Source organism: Thunnus maccoyii, chromosome 22 (genome assembly GCF_910596095.1).
Source record: "Thunnus maccoyii chromosome 22, fThuMac1.1, whole genome shotgun sequence".
NCBI classification, from domain to species: Eukaryota; Metazoa; Chordata; class Actinopteri; order Scombriformes; family Scombridae; genus Thunnus; species Thunnus maccoyii.
In genome coordinates, this window is record NC_056554.1 from 15,061,978 (window position 1) to 15,084,664 (window position 22,687).

General features: G+C 37.6%; 4 protein-coding genes across 5 annotated transcripts; 1 reads left to right on the plus strand and 3 right to left on the minus strand.

The window, feature by feature from the left end:
* Positions 1-1,304: 1,304 nt before the first annotated feature.
* On the minus strand, positions 1,305-5,533 carry LOC121888925 (polyubiquitin-like). 2 transcript variants are annotated; one of them, XM_042400517.1, is made up of 3 exons: positions 5,310-5,533; positions 3,773-3,906; positions 1,305-1,760 (listed from the first exon to the last, which is right to left on the minus strand). In XM_042400517.1, exons 2-3 carry the CDS (start codon positions 3,885-3,887, stop codon positions 1,387-1,389), a joined length of 489 nt encoding a protein of 162 aa, XP_042256451.1. In that variant the 5' UTR covers positions 3,888-3,906; positions 5,310-5,533; the 3' UTR covers positions 1,305-1,386. The 2 variants fall into 2 exon arrangements, with proteins under 2 accessions (XP_042256451.1, XP_042256452.1); XM_042400518.1 differs by lacking the exon at positions 5,310-5,533 and adding an exon at positions 4,630-5,297.
* A 4,332-nt stretch (positions 5,534-9,865) lies between these two features.
* LOC121889908 (probable E3 ubiquitin-protein ligase RNF144A-A) lies at positions 9,866-11,575 on the minus strand. The gene is made up of 2 exons (XM_042402140.1): positions 11,561-11,575; positions 9,866-10,321 (listed from the first exon to the last, which is right to left on the minus strand). The coding sequence occupies exons 1-2, from the start codon at positions 11,573-11,575 to the stop codon at positions 9,866-9,868; spliced, it is 471 nt and encodes a 156-aa protein (XP_042258074.1).
* Positions 11,576-11,731: 156 nt separating this feature from the next.
* LOC121889909 (E3 ubiquitin-protein ligase dbl4-like) lies at positions 11,732-13,764 on the minus strand. Its single transcript, XM_042402141.1, has 4 exons — positions 13,668-13,764; positions 13,479-13,579; positions 12,628-12,798; positions 11,732-12,487 (listed from the first exon to the last, which is right to left on the minus strand). The coding sequence occupies exons 1-4, from the start codon at positions 13,762-13,764 to the stop codon at positions 12,032-12,034; spliced, it is 825 nt and encodes a 274-aa protein (XP_042258075.1). The 3' UTR covers positions 11,732-12,031.
* Positions 13,765-15,837: 2,073 nt separating this feature from the next.
* Positions 15,838-21,295, plus strand: LOC121889910 (ubiquitin carboxyl-terminal hydrolase 47). The gene is made up of 12 exons (XM_042402142.1): positions 15,838-15,895; positions 15,989-16,085; positions 16,261-16,376; positions 16,541-16,611; positions 17,571-17,696; positions 17,779-17,874; positions 17,970-18,098; positions 18,184-18,312; positions 18,432-18,472; positions 19,041-19,075; positions 19,343-19,530; positions 21,242-21,295. Exons 1-12 carry the CDS (start codon positions 15,838-15,840, stop codon positions 21,293-21,295), a joined length of 1,140 nt encoding a protein of 379 aa, XP_042258076.1.
* The last annotated feature ends 1,392 nt before the right edge of the window (positions 21,296-22,687 follow it).

The window sequence follows — 22,687 nt, forward strand, 5'->3', positions numbered from 1 at the left end:
ATAATTGTTAATTATTAAAATCAATAAAATTATTAATAAGAATTAATAATAACGGGGCACCACCCTGGACTCAGGGAAAAACATAGCCAATTCAGTCTCAAAGTGTACTAATCTATGAATTTGGGACTTTGATTAATAATTAATTTAATAACTATAAACAAAATCACCATATCAATAGCTAGTTAAGGTTGAAGGATTTGGAGTTCTTTACAGAGCAGAGGTTGGCAAAACTCATTCTTGTGCAACATTAAAACAGACAACAGGTATATCCAAAAGCATTTATTTAACAAAAGGGTAAAAGCAACACACAATACTAATCTAGCTAAGTGTACCTATATACAAGTGTGAGTGTGTGTGTGTGTGTGTGTATAGGGAAGACAATAGCAAGATGGCTGCAGTCACCTGGTGACTGAGCACATGGCATGCCGACAATTTGGCTGATAAAGGGAACTACAGAGATAAAAGGCCAGACCATGTGGTGTCTTGAACCACATGTGCTGCCTGAACCAAAGTTCGCCAAACTAGGGTTTAACCTCTTAACTGTGGTTCTCTATTCAAGGCCAATTGGTGTATGCTAAAGGTGCCAGCTTAAAATGAGGTTAGTTGCATGCAAGGCCTAGTTACTGGATGTAACATGTGTTAAGCATGCTAAAATTAACCTAGCAGTGTGGCTATGCAGTAACCTGACTATAGGCAACAAGGACATCACAACAACAGTTCAATGTATAACCTTAACCAAATCAATACACATACAGTACGTTGTTTGAGTTAAACAGTCTTGCTTAGCCGTACTATGCTTCACTGTGTTGCTAGGCTATGCCCAGTTGTTACCAGTCCATGAAGGAAGAGGTGCTTTGTGGTGTCCTGCTTTGTAGCCGGTGAATCCGTGGGTGAGTCAGGCTGAGGAGGCTTTGGCTCTGAAGTTGAAAGATGCAGGCATTGCTGGGGAGACAGCACCCCAGTCGTGCAGAGGGCCCAGGTCACTCCTTTGTGTAGAGTTAGTGGCAAGCTGGGCTCCTGTGCTTGTTAAACTGGCCAGCAGACTTGTGTGTTAGCTGCTGGCACAAGGAAACTTAGTTTCTGAGTCTTAGGCAGGCTCTTGCGTCTTCTGCCGTAAAGAAGAAACTGTGTGTCTGCTGTGAGCAGGCCACACAAGAGAGCAGAGAGCTGCTCCAGCAGCTGCTGGAGGTGTGAAAGACCAAGGAGCTGCTCCTTGAGAAAAGCTGCTCGTGGAGAAAAGAGAGAGATAAGAGGGGAATCTCTAGTTTTGATAACCTGGATCCATGGGTGGAGCTTCACACTTTGGGTGCGAACCCCCAGGGCTCAGGTTTCTTGGAGTCTTGAAACATGTGGTAAACTGTGGTCCACATGTAGTCCCAACAAGTATCACTGTATGGCACAGTTAGATAAAGAATTAAAGTTTGTGAGGTTTTCCATACTCATATTTCTGCCCTCCTTGTCACCCATCCCACCATCTTCATCACTATCTTCCTCATCATCAACATCTTCATCATCTTCATCTTCGTCATTATCATCGTCATTATCATCGTCATTATCATCGTCAATATCATCGTCAATATCATCGTCAAAAACATCAGTCCATAAAATCTCCTCTCCTTTGCCCTCCTCCTCTGGAAACAGCCCCCCTCCTCCCCGAAGCCTGAGTATCAGGTGAATTGTATTCATGTGTCCTAATCCATAGTCAGACACACATCTATAATCTTGCAGTTCCTCTCCTCTGTGCACCAGTCTCTGCTGATCTATCACAATAACACACATCATACACAAACACACACACACACACACACACACACACACAGGGAGTAAGAAAAGGCTCATTAACTATCTGCCAAGGCTGAAAAAAATTAATTCCAAAATATATGATTTATAAGTCTTAAAAGGTCGATTCAATTCGTCCTTCTTGGACCTGCAGCCATAGTGTATTAGAAGTACACATTATGCTGTACAATATATTTAAAATACATTTATTCAGCTTTGAAGGGGACACATCACAGGGGGCAGCAACAAAATATATAGTTAAAAGGACAGTTAAAATATTGTAAAATATATATAGATAGATGGTGAGAGATAAAAATATAGGCCTATACATAGATCCAACAGAAATGACATATAACAAGAGAAAGATGATTGTAAACTCACAGTCTGAGACAATAATAATGAGTTTGGTGATTCGCAGTTGAAAAGGCTTCAAGGTCCAGACTAAGAGAACATTTTTAGACGTCTATTTAGATCTTCGCCCAACAGCATTCAGCGACTTTACTTCGACAAATGTACATTTAAATACAGTAACTGAAATGCTGTTAAAGCACATTCAAAGTATAAGTTTAAAGGACTCACTTTCAAACTACATTGAGTTTACATCTGAAATATGACATGAAACCTATGATTGTTCCATCAGTGCGACCAATCACATCATGAGTGATAGAGATCTTTTTTTTTTTTTTTTTTTTTTTAATTTAAACTAACATGATGTGCAACAAACATTTAAATGCAGGAACTACTGTAATAACCTGACAGCTGCCTGATCGATGTGCACAGAGTCACAGTGTTATAACAGAAGGACATAAAGAGGTTTTATTCTGAGCTGAGGGTGAATTCACACTGTGTAATATTTGAATGTGAGGACTAAAACCGATGTTCAAATAAATGACTGACTACTGTCTAGACGCGGTAACGTTGTTAAAGATAGTCCTTGAGTAACAAACTGATCTCCAACCAGGATTTTGACTGTGACTCAGGACGAAGGAGTTTAATTGACCAAACGGGATGTTCTCACTCACTCCAGCATCATTTTGAGGAGACGGTAACTACTCATGATGCACCTTAACTGTCAAATAGAAGTCAGCTGTCAATATGTAGAAATTATTAAGTAATAGTTCAAACACTTAAATTTAAACTAAAAATTCATGTATAACTAATGAACACTTTAAACTGTTACTTAATAATAGCTGGAAGGAAAACAGCTGATAAGTACTCCAATGTTTTATCATTTGACTATAGATCAATAGCAGCGTCTGTCTGTCATAAGACACAATAGACAATTTAAAATCAGTTAATTAATGAAAGAATATAACTGACAAAAAGGTGCAATGAAAACAGCTGCAGCCAGCAGAATATGTTTAAATAAAATATTGCTAATTTAGTTTGTGAACGTCTGACGTCAGGCTGAAACTCAGGGTTTGCTAAAGAAAACCTGCCAGTGATGGATGACCCTGATGAAGGCCACAAGCTGAAACACTTTAATCTAACAATAAAGTTGTTCTATATACTACAAGTGTTGCTGGAGTTTTGACCTCTTTAGACTTCTTTCCCTTCTCCATGCACCTTGGAAGTAGGTGAAATTGTGCCAGAAAACCCTTCTCTGCATCAGCAAGACAGTTTCTGCATTAACTCACCCAGATTTTACCTCTCTTTCTGGAACTAAAAAAAAACCAAACAGAGTTTCCTTCATCTCAGGGTTAAAACACTTTTTTAACACACAGAATTTTCACTAGACCTGCTTTTTGTGGAGAACACCCCTTCCCTGCTGTCTCATTCAAACCGTTCAAAGACACGGACATGAAGAAAAACAAAGATAGGAAGCACTATTTTAATCTGAATCCCACATTATAGCTTTTACGCTGACATGTAGCTTTGGATATCTCCGCCTGAACACTGTGCCGATAAGCATTTGAATCATGGACTTGTGTTGGATTCCATATTCACCGTAACAGCTGCACGTTCAAGTCATGTTTTTCTTTTAGTGAGTTACCTGGGGGGATGGCTTCCTTATCTTCTATCTTTACTTTCACGTTCTCCACTGTATCCGATCGTTCACATTCGATCTCAATTGTCCTCCCAGTTAACATCCTCACCCGGAGCCGCATATCTGGATCCTATTTGTCACTGGTGGCAACAGGGGAGAGAATGAGAGGGAGTCATATTATGTTAGTTTTCACACCTTTTACATTTAGATTTTTACACCACAGTAAAATCTGACTCCCCTCTTATATTAAAATTGCGAGATGTGACACACGCCAAAATCACTCTGCTGACATATGTAGTGGACTGTGTACATCAACTGGTTTCCTGCATGCTGATTGGCTAATGAATAGCTGACCAATCTTTTGACCTTACGTCGCAGTGTCTCACAATAACATTCTGAGATGTCGTCCCCCCTGCTGGTGGTTTTAAGACAAAGATAAAACCTAAAAACTTGCGTGAGGATTTTTTTTAAATCTACAATTTCTTGACATTTTCTCAGTAAATTGCTGTGAAAGTGTACTTGTTGGGACAGAAAACCGTCAGATATAGTTTACTCTAAACAGCTGAACTGAAGTGGACAACAGAGCATATAAAATCACAGTTATGTGAGTAAGTACACATTTCCTCCGAAAGTCTACAATATTCAAAATTGAAACTCTCACAAATATAGGCTAACATTATTTATTGATAGAAATAACAGTAACTGGCTGTGTTAATAAAGACGCAACAAATATAGGTTCTGTTACCCCATTTTCAAAATATATCTAGACAGTCATGAAATTTGCCTTTCACTTCTAGAATACAACATTCTACAGATAAAACTCGCTAAAAAAAATAGTTTTGAGCCTTAATGCTCTTGTTAACCTTTCCTGCTTCAGCGTCCAGACCGTGGTCGGGAAGCACAGGGGAGACTTAGTTTACTGCTCCAGGGCCGAAGTCACCGCTAACTTCGGGGTTAACTCCCTCCACTTTATCAACAGGTAGCAAGCAAGAAACGGGAACTCAGCTTCAATCTTGAGGAGTTGCAGCATTTATTCTCTGTCAGAACAGCTCGAACTGTACATACACTGTACTATTACTGTCACAGCTAACTGCTAACTTAACTCTCTCTCTCTGCTCCGGTCGCCCCTAACACAGTCACACACGCTCGCTCTCTCGCTCTCGCTCGACCACACGCATGCGTCATGCGCACTTCCTATGCACTGGGCTATTTCTTAAAGAGACTACGCCACTCGTATAACACTCTCCATAGTACCTCAGTGGTACGAGCCATGGATGTATTATACGAGCTCCTCTTAAAGTCATGGACAGCACAGCATCTCGGGGGCGAGACTTTCTTCCGCATTTCGACGGGGAAACAGTTCGAAACAACACCGGACCTGATTTGTCCCGGTATGCTTGGTGGCCAGTCCACCACACATACACACAGGGAGTTTGTTATAGCTCAATCATACCAAACAGTATTTAAATTAAGTAGTTTAAACTTCATCAGCTTCATTAAACAGTTGAAAGTTCAAATCATGTTTTTCTTTTAGTTCCTTTACCTGCGTACTCGGGAATCCTCTCTACTGTCTTCTTATTCAGCTGCCTCATAGGAATTCTCTGCACCTGCTCCTCTGAGTCGCACAGGTCGACCTCCGTCTTCTCCTTCCACCACTGTTCAACCACGACTTCGTAGATTTAACTAATTTTGCGCTGCTTTTGTTTGCGGGCCGCTGCTCATTTCAAGATCGGCTACTTCAGGGTGTTGTCTAGTTAAAATACCGGAACTGACGTCAAAGAGGAGCAAAGTACATTTTCACTTTCGTTTAAAATGTGATAATAATTACAATAATTATAAAAATGCTTGTTTTATTCCCCTCAGCGTATAACTTATATTACACTTAGTTAGTTACTTAGTATTATACACTTATATTGAAGACTGGTCGATATGTACCATGTGGTGAAATTCAACGACACAGTGAAATCTTCTTCTTTTTCTGAACCTATTTAGTGTTTTGGTGGCTGAGTGTGTGTGAAAATGTAAGAGTTTCACAGTATGTGGTGTGTTACTGGTATGGCAGGGATTTGCACTGTATGCTATCTGTGTAAACCAGTTGAAAATCTCACAGAGCAAAACACACCATCTACCTTAACTGTATCACTTTGATTATACTTGAAACAATAGAAACATGTACAAACATAATAATACATTTCTAATTCAATTATCAATCCATAAAAAATAATAAAAACAGGTTAGTAATAGTGTAAAAAGGAAGAGAACTCTTGAATGCAGAAAAGTGAGAGAATATTTTGCTTGATATGTGCAGGTTACATATTAAATTCACTTTTCTGCACTCAACCACTTTTGTCCTTTGTTCTTTGAAACATTGCAGGTAAACAGTCTGTGTGACCAAGCTGCTGCAAAATAACCACACAAATCTCTGTGCTTCTGTGCAAGACATGGTTGGTGAAAGCACAGTGTCCCATTCTGCTCATAGATGAGGACTTGGTGTAAACAGGTTCTCTTACACACACCTGAGCAGAGTTTGAGCTACCTGCAGGGACACTTAGACCACTAATGGTGTGACAGTAGAATGAAAATGAGACATTTAAGTGACCCGCCATCCCCCCTTTCTATCCCCTAGTAGCAGAGACAGTGCAGGGGCAGAGGGGTTATTTAGTTGAATATGTTAGTATAGTCTGCCTGACTCATTGATCCTTTATCTGAGGTTTGTGCAAGTTAGAATCTATGGCCTCAACCATGGCTGTGAAATATCAGTAGCCTAAATGTGCTGTGTACTGATAAATCCATGGTACTGTCTGTGGTGCTGAAGTAGCAGACAGCAATATTTGTAACTGCACCTTTTTCTCTCAGTCCCACCCTTTTGTCAGTTTCATCTAAGATCTATAATATTCTCTAAACTATATACTATAAATACTCTATTCTATAATATATTGTAGCCGATATACTCTATAGAGTAGTGTGACGTTCATGATCAAAGTGACAAGTAGCAACATGTAGTCACAGAAGAGCGAGAGGATCATAGACACACTGCTGCCTATAGTATTCCTACAATATTTCTATGATCATTTAATAGCATCTGTGGTGTTGAAAATACAACCCAAGACCAAACCACCTCTGTACCAAAATATTTTAGGGGAGACATGACTACAGAAATAGTTTTTACTATATATATGTAACCTGGGAATGGAGCAGGTAATGTGACTGAGGAAATTAACTTGCACTGACCTCACTGCGCTCAACTGCTACAGTTACATAATTTGAAGTAAAGTTTATATTGTTAAAGCTATGGTGTGTTTTGAAAAATAAGCTTTAGAAAAATGCTTGATGTCCACATTCAGTAAAAGAATAGGCCTACACAAACTATACATTTAGCCTAATAGCAGTTCTATTAAATCAAAATAATAATTGCAATTATAATATCAAGAATTACGCTAGGCCTATATGATAATCCTGCAGTCTTAATATAAAGTAACCGCACAGAAGCCAGTTTGGGTGGATGCGAGTCTCTTTCCTGTGTAGAGGTGCACAACAGCAGATGGGGGAAAGAGGAAGTGCTGTAGCAGCATGATAGAGGCTGGATCAGAAATTAACAGAGCTTGAAGCAAAAGTGCCTTTGAATACTCATGGACTTTTTCAAACAAAACAAATCTTTGTGCTGCAAATTGAGTGTTTATCTGACAATATAATGTAAACAGTTCAAGGGGGGAAAAAAATAGGCTACCCCTAAAAAAGGGGGAAAAGGAATGGGGGCGGTGGTGGTGTGTCTTCCTCAAGCTCGGGTCCTCTACCAGAGGCCTGGGAGTTTGAGGGTTCTGCGCAGTATCTTAGCTGTTCCTAGGACTGTGCTCTTCTGGACAGAGACCTCAGGCTGTACCTGGAATCTGCTGGAGCCACCCTCCCAGTTTGTGGGTCATAGCCGCCAGTGCTCCGATTACCACTGTTACCACTGTTGCCTTTACTCTCCACATCTTTTCTAGCTCCTCTCTTAGCCCTTAGTATTTTTCAAGCTTCTCGTGTTCCTTCTTCCTGATGTTGTCGCTTGGAATTGCTACGTCTATCACCACTGCCTTCTTCCTCATTAGCAAAATGACCAAAATGCATATATATATATATATATCAAAAAGAAAAGATATATTGCATAGAGATACAGACACATACAGATGACTGTAAGTTAGTAATAATGAGTTTGGTGATTTGCAGTTGAAAAGGCTTCGAGGTCCAAACTGAGTACAAAGTCAGACAGTTCCACAAGGACGTAAATTTACAGTTATTCATTGATCTTGTGTGTTTAAAGCTTCATGCAGATTTTTTTTAATTTAAACTGACATAATGTGCAACAATCATTTAAGTGCAGGAACTGCTGTGTAAGTTATGATGAAGAAAACAGACAGGTGGGACAAAGTGAAGAAGATGAAGGACAGATGAGAGTAGGTTTGAAAAAAGAGACATAAAGACACCAGAGTGGACATTGCACAATGTCAGAAAGTTTCAAACTTCATTACTGTTAGATATGAGACATCAACTGACGTCATTTTTGTTGACGTTACATGTTAGTGTGAAGAAATGAATTTCTGGTTTACTCTCCCACCAGATGATAAGTCTCAAGCCAGCTGGAGTAGAATCAAATGCTCAACATGTTTGTTTTTGGTTGTTCATTATTCTTTTATGATACTTTTGTCATAACATCCCTTTAAATTCTTTCCTAGTCTTAATAAAAGGAGGAGATGTTTCTTTTAGCACTTATTGTGAGCTACATGGGTTCAGAAATACAAACCACTACTGCTGTCAAACACAAGTAATAAAGTATAATTATACTTTATTATGAATCAACTTTGCTTCTTAATATTTGTCTTCCATTTATTAAACAATTGCATTAAATGACATAAATGCACTAGCACAGTTGCATGATTTTTGTTGTGTGTTAAATCTAAATTAAAAAGGTCACATAATTTACATTAATTAATACATTAATGCATTAATATACTATTAAATGTGATGAATTTCACATCATAAATAGGGTGCACAAAATCAAAGACATATAGGTATTTTCAAAGTGTCCGCATGGGCTTACAAGACACACAGAGGGAAACAAAACATAAGAAAGGAGATAAAACACAACAGAGAAAAAGAGAAAAGTAAAAATGAAAATTGAGTTGTTAAATGAAAATCCATGTGCTGCAACTCCTAGTTTGTGTTTTTATTTATCTAAAGGATTCTCTACTTGTTGATAGTGATGAGTGTTATGATCACCTGGTTTCTGCAGCACTTCACTGCCAATTACATAATACACAGAAATTAATGATGGCTCCTTTTAAATGGACAATTTTTGTGCCAAATAATGAAGAAGTTTTGAAAACCTTTGAAACTCAGTGTTAAAATACAGTGTTTCTTTCATTATTGAATAGTGAATTAGTTAAACGTGCAGATAAACTAAAAGTGATGATTCAGGTTTGTTTTTCTGCAGATGAGTTCAGAGAGGAACCCCAATGACAACTGAATGATATCTGATATTTATGCAAAGACCAGTACAAAATAACATATTTTCTTTCTTGTCTGCATGCAGGAGTGTGAAGTTACCTGCAGGGGACGCTGCTGCACGAGGAGAACAACTGCATCAAAGTGCTCACTGGACCAGTCTTTGACTAAAAGTACGAGGACATGCAGACACCATGTCAAACACTGTGGCGTTAAAGAAGTGGCAAACAAATCTCTTCCCCGTTAACTGGAGAGTTTCCAGACATGACATCATATGAAAATAAACTCACTGTGTAGTTTGGTAACAAATGAGGTCAATACATACAATTGGGATTCACAATGTTCTTATATCTTATATTCTAATAGTGATACCAAACCCTCTTTTTTAATTTAAAGGAGGAGGAAGAGTCGGGCCACAAGTAAAAGAGAGAGTTGCAGTAAGTGTATTTGAACAATTGTTTTGTAAATATCTATGAATATTAGAGTAAAGAGTAATATTTATGAATACCTTTAATTAAACTCCTTAATTTTGTTGTTGTTGTTGTTTCACATTACTTAGAATTTCTCTTAAATATCTAAGGCTGAATCATATATCACATAAAACCGGAGCTTTTTTTTTCATTTTTTATGCCATACAGGGATAAAGGTCTGTCTAGGAGCCACACCACCAGGACAGATTTTGTATGGTGAACCAGTTGGGTGACATATACGCTTTAGTTTCAGGCACACAAAACAGAACTCAACCTTACAGCGAGGACAGATGACGTTCTTGCAGCCCGTCTTGTCGTGCTCCACCGTCTGACCACAGGTGGGACAGGCACGGATGGAGGGACATGCGTTGACCCCTTTCACCTGAGGGAGGGCGATCATCTTGCAGTTCTTTAGAAGCTCGAGATCGAGGTTGATGCAGCCGTTGTTGTTGCAGCGGTCAGAACGAGGGCCTGGACCTTTCCACTGCTTCTGACACTGCCAGCAGAACTGGTAGGTCTTCTTCTGATCAGCTGTACATATGGTGCACTTGACACACAGGTTGGAGAGATCTTTCCTTTCCACTGTTGTTTTGCACTGGGGGCACTGATGTGGAAACAATGTAGGAACATATTGGAAAGAAGAACACCACAGTATTTGACAATCAGTGTGCCTTTTTTGAAAATGTCTATGCACTACTTATTAAACCCCTCAAGAACCTGTTCATTTGTAGTATTCAAAAGTAGCATGGTCATTACTGTAATATGGATCAATCATGGAAAATCATGTCAAAATCTAATTTCAAAACAATATATATTAAAAAAAATACAAAATTGCAAAATCATACAAATTCAACTACCTTTGCGCAGCCTCTTGAAATCAACCTGAAGCTAGTCTTATCAATTATTATTATCAATTAGTCTAAACAGAGTCATTAAACATACAATTAAAGGAGAGACTGAAGAGAAAACCACACCAGACTGTCCAGAAGTCATGTGGATTCCTGTAAATGTGCAAGAAACTGAAAAATGTATTTTGGGCGGCTCCATGTAGGGCAGGAAGGAGGCCAAGAGCTTGAAATAAGAATTACTACAGAAGTGCATTGTATTCACCAAAAGAAAAGAACATGATGTTTTCTTGTATAACGAAAAAACATAAATAAAGCATTAAAATTATTTTGATATTGTCATGAATACTTATTTGCCTAATTCTTCAGGAATATACAGTAAATATTTGCTATATGCTTCAGCACTGAGATTCAAACTTCAAACAGCACGCCCTTAAAGATGCACTTTTTTTTGATCAGCTTTAAATAAACTTTATTTATACAGCACTCTTACCATAATACATGGACAGGAGTCAGTGATCAAACCACCAAACCTATGATTAATGAATAAATGGACTGCATTCACATAGATTCATTCACCCATTCACACACATTCATATGCTGATGGCAGGGGAAAGCCACATCATGGCTGTCAGCATGTTTTACTACTTTTTGACACATCTTTTTAAGACATAGATACTGACTCATTGGGAACACTACATACATTACAGTGCATATTAGTGACATTTTACTAGGATAATTAGAAAATGACTAATCAAAAATGAAATAAAACACTATTGCCTCTATTGACCAAGGACAAGTTTAATTCAATATGCATTTTGATACAATTTACATCACTGAATACCTGAGGAAATACTGCATCTAATTTACAGTAAGTATGAACCTGACAAGACTGTAGATGCACTCTAGTTAGGGATAAAGCTATAAATTATATCAATTTATAGGGCTGCATATTTAAAGAAAGATTTATGAAAGTAACATTGATATTTGGGGATTACAGCAAAGTCATACATGTATGCAGATTACACATCTACTGTATACCAAAATGGGCAAGATTGACCAATTTGAAGCTATACAGGACTAAACACTATATACTGGACTAAATACGTGTTTAAATATAACATCTGTTTTGATAATGTAGATGGATCACTATTATTATTATCACTCATTATTTAACCTAATCATATGCAGCAAATTCAGTCACATACATGCAACAATTTGGTTAAAACATCAATTAGACATTCTGCATCCATGTAAAGTAATACCTTCTTAATTGATGCAGTTATTAATAATTTACTTTTATTCATCAGTTACCAATTCTAAAAAAGCAAACTTCAGTGACACAGAAAATACAGCATTTATCAGTGAATACAACAGATATTTTCAATTGATTGATTTACAGGTGAAAATAGACCCCTAAATCTATAACTATCTCCCAGTGATAACAGACAGGAAAAGAATATTCCCTCTTAATTTCTCCGCCACACGGGTATGGAGGTTTGTCTGGGAGCCACACCACCACTGCAGGGGATGAAGTAGGAGCTTGTCTTCAGACACACAGGAGTGAGCTTCAGACACACAAAGCAGAACTCAACCTTACAGCGAGGACAGATGACGTTCTTGCAGCCCGTCTTGTCGTGCTCCACCGTCTGACCACAGGTGGGACAGGCACGGATGGAGGGACAGGCGTTGACCCCATTCACCTGAGGGAGGGTGGTCATCTTGCAGTTCTTTAGAAGCTCGAGGTCGTGGTTGATGCAGCCGTTGTTGTTGCAGCGGTCAGAACGAGGGCGTGGACCTTTCCACTGCTTCTGACACTGCCAGCAGAACTCGTAGGTCTTCTTCTGATCAGCTGTACATATGGTGCACGTAACACACAGGTTGGAGAGATCTTTCCTTTCCACTGTTGTTTTGCACTGTGGGCACTGATGTGGAAACAATGCAGGAAAGAAGAACATCACAGTATTTGACAATCAGTGTACTTGATTTCTTTGAAAATGTCTAAATCATAAATAATCCACAGAAAAATCAACATTCAAACAATCAAAAACATTTGACCACTCACCGGTTTGATTTCACAGTATTCTGCAGCAGCCAGGCGGGCAATATTCTCTTCAAAATGCTGCATTTCTTCAACAGACAAATCAGCCAGTCTGCGCACTTCTTGGTATGACCACAGTTTATTGCACAGTCTGGTACCTTCTACCAATGCAGGACATTTGAATTTATAAATGCCCTGAAAACAACAAAGAGAAGAATCAGTTTAGGATTACAGAAAACAGGCTTTTGGTGTGAATATAGTAGTGTCTCAACAAAACTTTTCCTCTTGGGTCTGTGGGGAGGAAGAGAGGGAAATAAAAACTATTTTCAAGTGCTGAACAGAGGACAGACACATACCATCAATAAAAACTAAGGAATATCAGCAACACTGAAGTCAACATGCAACATGTTTTCAATTGAATCTGTTAAAAACAAAGTTTTTATCACTTGATCTTTGATTGAAAGATTGTCATACCATAATTACAAATGTTTTACTAAGAAATGTTCAGCATTGCTGAGATTCTTAACTTTTTAAGTTGTTGTCTTCAGTTCTTGTTTCAGAGTTACATGTCTTGAACTTGCCAGTAGGTGGCAGAATAAGCTAAATGTTGTACATTAGTGGAAGCAGCTTAGAATAATATTAGTTGCAGTTTATGGACCGAGCCCATGCCATGTCATTGAGGTTTCTGTGCCCAATGTTGTTTTGCTGATTCTTGTACAAAAGTACTCCATTAATGCCATCAAAGTCTGACTGGGGAAACACAAGCACAGTTGAGCATACAGCTGTATTTGTATGATCCCTATCTCCCTCCCAACTGGATCAGATTGCTTTAATTAAAATCTACATAGAAAACGTGTTTTTAAGACATGAGGTACCTCATCCAGCTGGCTACGACACCATTGTGTCAGAGAATCAGGAGTGACAGCGTGGCCACAGGACATCTCTGCTCTGAGACAGTCATCTTCATCATCTGAACCTGAAGTGCACAAAAGAAGTAAATTAGTGAAATGTAATTTATGAAAATGTCGGAAACAGAGAAGGAGGAGGTAATGAATGAATCTTACACAGTGGATCCAAGTCATCCTTCCTGTTGACAAACTTCAGGGTCGTGTCTCGTGGGTCGTATCTCTTCTGCACCTCTTCCTGTCCCTGAATGCTCATTTTGATGTTCCTAAGTGGAAAGAGTTACAAGTTTAAAGACTATTTACACTTTTAGTAGTGAAAAAGTTGATTTAAAGTGACACTAGATCCCAGTTTACAGACTAAATGTCATGACTATGATTAGCATCTGAGGTATTTAAGACAAACATCATGGCTGTCAACATGTTTTATATGAGCGTAACTGAGCTGATATCAAATAAACTCAGTGAACTTCCAGCTGATTCATGTTGAAGTAGATGTATTTACAGTGAAACAAACCTATGAAAAACAAAACTGTTAAACCAATGAACACTTTAAGTTACTTATTTAAGTGAATGTTACAGAACATGTTTATTTTGCGCAGCTTTTTGTAGACTATTTAAAAATAAATTAATGAAACTATTAGTAAAAACAAGTGGATTTTAATTTAGGAGAAGAGCTGAAGCCTATAGAGAAAGATAAAACCTCCTCAATCCTTAAACTGGTAAATAAAAGAAGATTTATGAGGAGAAATGTTACGTCTTACCTTGGTGGCACAGCTTGTCGCAGTTTTTAAGGACTTTCCCGTCAGTGTCGTGCTTAACAGGTAGTACGACAGCCTCACCTGAAACTGCACTCGGGAGGATTATTTCGCAAAAATTCGATACTTTAGAGTAAAGTTTCAGGGTCTGGGTCTAATTTGAAGTGTTGACCCTCCCTCTGTCTGTGTGACGCGGTATCTTCCTCCTTCAACGCTGGTATCGAAAGCGAAAGAAGAATGTAGGAAAGACGTTGGATCCAGATAAGCTGCACGGTGAGTATTCTCGTGATTTACCCTCCCATTTCACTACATGCACAAAGTCACCACACGTGTATACACACCGTAAGAGTTATAGTGTGTCTGTTTGTGGCACTTTAAGGTTTATTTTTTGTGGTTTTACTGTATTCGTGTCAATTTTTTAACTGTCTTTTGGAGTCGGTGGGTAATGGAGGATTGAGGCTGCATGGTTTCCATAACACCCGAACACAACAGCTGCGTTCACTGGTTCCTTTTTATTTAGTAAATCTGCTGCTGTGGAGTTTCTTTTGGTTAAGAAGTCTTAAAGTTTCATCCTGTAGTTTCCTTGTTAAATTATAGATCCATACGCTTTTCTGTCATTCATATAGTGTGCGTACAAATATTTTGGGTCACCTCGAAATGGTTTCTGCACTGCTGTATCTTAAAGGAGCAGCGCAGAAACCCTATTTTATCACTATTTTACACTGAGCTGCAACTATTAATCAATTAATCAATTAGTTGATCGCAAGAAAATCAATTGGGAACTATTATGATTATCAAATAATCGTTTCAAGCCAGGACAGCCATGAAATCAACAGATTTGGAGATCACTGTTACTGATTAGTTACTAATTCAGAGATTACCGACTAATTTTTGCTCAGTAACCTCTAAACACATAGATAGCTACATCTAAACATAAAAATAAAGTGTTTCTGCATTAAACCTGTACAACAGAGTAATGGTAAAAAAAAATAGGTAAACTTTAATCAAATTTTGACAATTATTGCCAGTATTATTGAAATCATAATAAATTCCATACTGTATGCGAAAAAGTATTTCAGTCATCCACCCAACAGGCTCCTTCAAGAGTTTAATGCACCAAAAATAACATTTCTTATTAGCTAACAAAGTGGTATCAAAATAAATGTAAAACCTTCTGTATCTACTCATGTTACCCAACCCAAGTTCCTAATTATCCACTTTTGTGCTTAGCACGACCCAAACACTTAAATTTCTAAATTATTTTGGTTATAAATCCACTGCAGTATAATTCTTTAATGCTTAACTCTGGCTGTTTTTACAGTGCAATGTTCTATTGACATTATTAAAGTGAATGCTACCTGCCTAGTTCATAAGCAGTGAGTGTAAAAAAAGGCCACATTTCAAAAATACCAAACTGTTGCCTTAAAGGTTGTCCTTCTGCAGGTGTTTTGTAACTTGCTTGCTGTCCTTTAACTTCTGCTGTATCACATGTGTTTTAACAGGTTCAATCCACACATCTGAAGACAAATTCAGTGATCTAAAAATGTCAACACTCTAGTTTGAAGGACCTCAGTATGAATCGTAACCGTGTTGAAAAGTTCAGAAAGAAACTAAACCACATCAGCATCTCAGGTGAGTGACATAAAATGATGAGTTTTATGATAATGTGCTTGTTTTTTATTCTTTCGACGTTAATTTTTTTCATGTTTGAACTTGTGTCTTTAGATTATTACGGCCTGAACAGTCCAGGTCTTACCTGCTATTTAAACAGCGTGCTTCAGGTGCTTTTCATGACTGAAGACTTCCGGGAGGCAATAAAACGGTTTGTAACCTCAGCTTTGTTCTGAGTGTGTTTTGATTTGATCAAATGAGAATCAAAAGAAAGAGGTTTATCTAGGTCTTTATATTAACTCAAGGCTAGAATGTGAAATCACTTGACTTTGCCTCACTGGCTTTACATCTACTAAAGTGACATTTACCTCTTGTATTTGCTACAGATGCCTCATTAAAGATCCAACAACCATTGACCAACACCTGGAAAGATTGTTTACTGATTTAAAACAGAGTACGGCCAAAACACATGGCATCACCGAAACGCTGGGGATTACAGACGGTAAGTCACGACTTTAGACACCACATTGCTGCTGTAGGTGCTTGTGGATTAAAAACCTGCAGACTCTTGAGCCTAGCACGGTCTCAGAGAGGCTGCACGCATATAAATGATACTACTCTTTTACATTAAAAGCCCTTTCATTGTCCAATCAATTCTACTTTCAGTATATAAGCAACGTGATGCTGCTGAGTATTTTGAGAAGATCCTGTGTCTGACCAATCCAGAGGCATCCAAGGTAGAGACAAATCACAGAACATGCCATTAAAAGATAAAGCTGGTGTTTTTCTGTATTTTTTTCTATTTGTCAACAAATCTCATGTGCAGAACCAAACAAACAATGAACTAATCTACTGACGAGTATGATGTGTGCATCCAGAGCCTGATTTATCTTATTCCTCTGTGCCATAGACCTGTTTTCCAAAAACTATTAAAACACATAAATAAGCCACATCATTACACTTGACTTTGTACCAAAGTTCTTTGAGAAATTTACAATGTAGTACAAAGACAAGAGGTTGCGAGATGTAGCACAACAAGCTAGTAAAGCTCCTTAAATGGAACAGCGTTCCCACACATATGTAGTGACATCTACCTTACACAGAACTCTCTGAAGACTGAAAACATGAATGTAGTCTTTGGAGCCATTTCTAATAAACCAACATGTCCATACCCTCCGGGGCAAAGGAACATGTCAGTAATTGCAAATGATATAAAAAAGAAATTTACAATAAAAAATATGTAAAACATATTCTAAGTGAGAGAAATTGCTACAAGTTTAAATGTTAAATTGAAGAGAATGGAATGAAATGTGCAAAATATTGACCAGGAATGTGCAGATGATCATAGTGTAAACAGTATATGCAGTGTGCAATGAATAATAATAATAATAATACTACAAATTGCGTTAAAGTAACGTGCCATGTTAGATCAAAAATCATAGCAGTGTGCAAATATAAGATTATGAGATTTTATGTTAATATAACATGTAATGCCCATGGGTGGGATAGAGTCCATGTCAGTGGGGGTCCCGGGCCTTGTTGATGAGCCTCAGTACTGGAGGCGAGCAGGGATGAATAATCCAAGTGGTGTTGGCCTTTTTATATTTTATACAAAAAAAAAAAAAAATATTATGTATTGCTTTAACTACCAGGCTACACAGCACTTACTGAACCTTTCCTGTATATTTGTGTCTAGATATTCAAGGGAGAGCTGAATCACAAGACCATATGCCTCAAATGCAAGGAGAGGAACGATTGCAGGAGCTTTTTCTGGACTCTGCCACTTACGGTGGAAAGTTCATTTGGTCAAATCTACAGCGTGGTAATATACTGTTAAAAATGTAATTTTTTATTAAGGGAGAAAAGAAGAACATGAAGAGTTAATCAATTTATTATGTTTACAGGAGAAAGGGTTGAAGGCATTCTTCAAGGAAGAAAAAGTCTGCGGGGACAACAAGATGTACTGCGACCGCTGCAGTAAAAAGCAAGATGCAGACTTTGTGAGTGTTAAATTTGATCTTCTGAACTCTTCAGTAAGATGGTTGACTCTGCGACTGCCTCTTATTCACACAGTTGTTTTGATTATTTGGTGCAGGAATGTGAGATAACACAAAATCCAGAGATTCTGACCCTGCTGCTGAAGAGATTCAGCTTTGACTTCAAGCGCAGGTGTTATTTCAAGCTTCACTGTGAAGTTGACGTGCCCCAAACTTTACACATAAAGGTGTGTTTTTATTTTCTCAGCAGCAAATTGTTTTAACTTAACATTTTTTAAATGTGGTGACTTTGTTTTATTTTTCTCTCTTCAGAGTTGCACGTATGACCTCTACGCTTTAGTGAACCACTTGGGTAATCTAATGGGAGGTCATTATACTGCACAAATCAAATCTTTTGAAACTGATGCATGGTATCAGTTCGATGACCACACTGTTCAAAGCGTAAGCGGGTTAATTTTTCTATCTCTTATTGTATAAGCAGTCAAATTTCACACAGTTAAACATACAACATCAAGTTTACCATCATATCAATTAATGTGATATTGTTCTCATGTCTACAGCTCCAACGACCACTCTTTGTGGCTGGAAAGAACTCTTTGAGGTAAATGTTGCCTTCATTTTAACCAGAGATGAGCATCATTTCCGGAGTGTTCATGATGTCATTCAGCAGTGAGGCAACTAGAGTTTATGTGCCTTGCTCAAATGCACTTTGATTGGTCTTTTGCTGTTTTTTGTGAATAATATTTTAAACTATTACAATAAATCAAGATGAACATACAAATCATAAATACAATTTAAAAAGCAAATTAACAAAAAAACTGAGCACATAAATTTGGCAAGCAATTTGATATTGTTAGATTAATAAGTTAATTAGATAAATTCTACATACACCCAGTCAGAAGCATTGTGTTCACAAATGGGTACATATTTGTGTACATATACAACATTAATAATATTATAAAACCTGTGCACCAACTCTATAAATACTTAATAATATGCATACACAAGGATTGGCACTGCAGTTGCCTACAACAACTAATATCACCACGTACATTTCTGGGGTCACTTGAAAACAATCCACAGACTAAGCAGTGACACTTAGTTGCAATCTATAACCTTATAAAAATGTAACATTCAATAGTGCTTTTGTTGTTTCTAATTTTTCCCAGGTCTTCCACTGCTTACCTGCTCATGTACAGGAAGGGTAAGTTCACAAATGTATAACTTCTTGGTTTATTGATTTTTGTTTGTCACTGTTCTGACTTTTCATTTCTAATTAAATGAATGTATTTGCTCTTTAAATTAGCCCAAGACTTTATTTAGATCCAATGAGAAGGACCTTTGTCAGCCAATTAAAGACAGACATTACTTCACTATTGCCTGCTTGAAATATAGTTTATTACAAGGCTAGGTCTGTACACTTCTGCTGTTTATGTATGTTAGAAATAACCTCCCTTCTCTCTCTTCGAAGTGAACAAAAATCCAGGACCAGGTGACCAGGAAGCTTATTTTGCACATTCAGATGTTGAATCTGAAGGAAGACGTGACAAAGCAGAGAGAGGAGAGGTTCCTGTTCCTCGTCATCAGCTGAAGGACAACGGAGGGAAACACTTGAGACACTCCAATGGTGATATAGTAAAGAAGAGCAACGATGACACGGTTAGGAAGAAAGCGCTGAACATTTCTGGAGAACCGAAAAAACAGACAAAACAGAGAGCAGCATGCGTGAGGTCACACAAATAGATGTTGCCTCAAACAGACTTTGTAGCAGATGGAGACCAATCTATGCAGAAAATCAAGCAACTTAAGGAGGAACAAGGAGAAAGTGCAGGATGTTATTCATGTAGATGACGGCTGCAAACTGCAGGCTGCACAAACTGTGACAAAAGGAGAAAACACTGCAAGTCTGAGAGAGAAAAGAAAAGCTAGGAAGAGTGAGGCCAAAGTCAAAAAATGTTTCTGCCTCTGAAACAGGATTAACATTGAAAAAATACTTCTGTAGCAAGACTCATGCAGACCTTTTGACATTGTTGGCTGTCTATTATGTATTTCTATCAACTGTGACACATAAACTGACTGTGATCAGGGATTTTTTTGTTTGTTTGTTTGTTTGTTTTGATTAAATGTCTTGCTTGTTATTGATAAATGTTACCATTTGGTACAGCATACAGAAATAGGAAGTGGTGGAAAAAGTACTCAGATCCTTTACTTAAGTAAAAGTAGCAATATCTCAATGTAAAAATACTCCATTATAAGTGAAAGTCCAGCATGAAAAATCCTACTTAAGTAAAAGTACAGAAGTACTATCTGCTAAATTTACTCAAAGTATTAATAGTAAAAGTACAAGGTTTGTAGAAAATCCACAGCAGTGACTGATACATTAAATATGTTTAATAAAGTACATTATTAATACTAATGAATCGGTGTGTAAGCAGTATTTTACTGGTTAGTTTCAACTACTTCATATTAGCTAGTTCAGTGGTTCCCAACCTAGGGGTGGGGCCCCTTCCAAGGGTCACTAGATAAATTTGAGGGGTCATGAGTGTCACTTCCTGCCAGGACTTTCTGTATGTGTCTCAGTCTTTTGAGTTATTCAATAAATATTCTGCTTTTGATCCTGCCTGCCATCCTTTGCATTTGGGTCCACCTGCTCCACTCACTGTGACAGTGAGATGATTAATTAGAGAGGAAAGAAGAAAAAACTAAGTTTTGCTATAAATTTGGATTCATTTTCAGACTTTTCTCTAATCTTTGATTTGGAGTTTTACTCTTTGGGCTTTGAACCATGAAACCATGTGAGAAGTCTAGAGGGAAAATGTCTCTTTGGTGGAACTGCTAACAACTCATAAATATCTTAAACATGAGCTAAAACTACATGCTGATATTATAGAGGAGCTCAAGAGACAACGTTTGGAACTAGGGGTTTAGTCTTTAACAATGCAGCATAACTTCTAAACTCATGATTTTGTGTAAAATTTTAATCTGAAAAGTAACTAGTAACTACAGCTGTCAAATGTAGTGGGGTAAAAGGTATAAAGTAGCCCAAAATGGAAATAGGCTACTCAAGTTAAGTAAGCTACAAGCATCTTAAAATTGTACTTAAATACAGTACTTAAGTAAATATACTTTGTTACATTCTATGTCTTGTGTCTGCACAAAAAAGCAGAGGAGCAACTAAAATCATTATCAAGGTTGTCTTGGATGGCTTTAGAAGTGAAGAGATGTTGATCGACCTGTGCGACACTAAGGGGCACCAGAGGAACATAACAATACACAAAAAATAAAAATACCAAAGTGTGGAAAAACTCTGAAACTATTCAGGATATATCAGTGCCTTGCACTGTCATGCTTCACACTGATGTTACACCAGTGTGGCACTCTGGTGGTCCAAGTGGCCCCACTATCTGTGCACATGAAGTCCTGAACTATGGACAGACTGGGACACTGTAACCAACCATTTTGACTCACATGAACCACAGAAATTTGCCTGGTTATTTTTCAACAGGTACTGGTCACATAAAATCAAATTAAAGCATGTAGCATGGCATTATTGTCCAAAGAGGACAGGAGGAAAGCTACTGAATGAAGAAAAGGGAGAAAATTATATATGTACAATATGTGCGCACATACACATACATCACTTGGAAGTGATATCAGACCAAGAATATGCCAAAAGTGAGGCACAACTAGCAACAGTCAAGCCATCTCCGGAAAGATTAATGCAGAGGATTTCCTACCAGACACTCAAAGAAGCCACACAGACAGACAGCAAGATGCTCTCTACATCACATTAACAAGTTTCACCTCAACAGTTCAAACAAGAAGTGACAAGCAAAATTATTGGAGTAAGTCAGGCTGCTGCTATCCGTCTCTGTCCTGTACCCTTCTTGTTTAGTTTAGAGTTATTGCCATTTGGTCGTCACTTCAGGATTCAATGGACAAAATCATACAGTCTACTTTTTTCTACTTGAGTTATGTATCAGGTTTTGGATGATACAGAATCAGGGATCTTTTAAAATAACAGTGTTGGACTCTAATAAAGTTGTATTGTGTTGTATTACTTATGATTTTTTAAAATGTCTTTGTACTTTTAAATTAACTGATGTGGCTGCAAAACAAACAAAAATCAGATTAATACTGACCAGCACACACTGATTATTTGCACTAACCTTGTTAAAAACAAGTTTTTTGACCTTGTCTTGTCCCTGTAAATGATAAACACTCTGTGGAGCTGTTTATAGCCACCATAAAGCTGGTTAAAAACCTCTGAATTGTATCCGTATTGTATCCTTAAATCCTTAACTCTTAATATGATGTAGTCTGTACCAGTTCTTATTTTAATTCTCTTTGCTTTGTAGTCACATGCAAGGCTTTCCAGACCTTAGTATTAAACTGAAGCATTTTTATGGGCTCATGCTCATGGAAAATCATGGCACTCAAAGATATTAAGAAAATTTTTAAGTGTAATTTTGTCAGTAAGTCAAGGGTCTGTTGTTTTTTCCCCAAAATGTTAAGAAATATTTTTTTAAAAAAATCTTTTTTGACAATTTTTCAGATTTTATTGGAAATTAAAGCGCTTTTTGTCATCAGTGTCATTATTGTGCAGGGTTATTTGATGATTGACCTATAGGGTGCTACTGGACCTCTGCTGCAAAATTGATTCCACAACAGGTTTTGTTTAGGATGAAAGGTCATAGGGTTGTGCAAATTTTTACACTTCTTTACCTTCTTTATGCTTCATGTAAAATATCTGTTTGGTATTTTGAATTTTATATTGCATGTGAATAAACGTTATAATTTGACTCTTGTTTATCTT

Excerpts from the sequence above, each read along its gene's own strand:
- LOC121889910 (XM_042402142.1), top strand. The coding sequence starts at position 15,838 with ATGAATCGTAACCGTGTTGAAAAGTTCAGAAAGAAACTAAACCACATC. Across the intron at positions 16,377-16,540 it reads AACGCTGGGGATTACAGACG|TATATAAGCAACGTGATGCT; the intron begins GTAAGTCACGAC and ends TTCTACTTTCAG. Across the intron at positions 18,473-19,040 it reads GCTGGAAAGAACTCTTTGAG|GTCTTCCACTGCTTACCTGC; the intron begins GTAAATGTTGCC and ends AATTTTTCCCAG.
- LOC121889909 (XM_042402141.1), bottom strand. The coding sequence starts at position 13,764 with ATGAGCATTCAGGGACAGGAAGAGGTGCAGAAGAGATACGACCCACGA. Across the intron at positions 13,580-13,667 it reads GGATGACTTGGATCCACTGT|GTTCAGATGATGAAGATGAC; the intron begins GTAAGATTCATT and ends TGTGCACTTCAG. Across the intron at positions 12,488-12,627 it reads AATACTGTGAAATCAAACCG|TGCCCACAGTGCAAAACAAC; the intron begins GTGAGTGGTCAA and ends TTTCCACATCAG.
- LOC121888925 (XM_042400517.1), bottom strand. The coding sequence starts at position 3,887 with ATGCGGCTCCGGGTGAGGATGTTAACTGGGAGGACAATTGAGATCGAA. Across the intron at positions 1,761-3,772 it reads TAAGGAAGCCATCCCCCCAG|ATCAGCAGAGACTGGTGCAC; the intron begins GTAACTCACTAA and ends TTATTGTGATAG.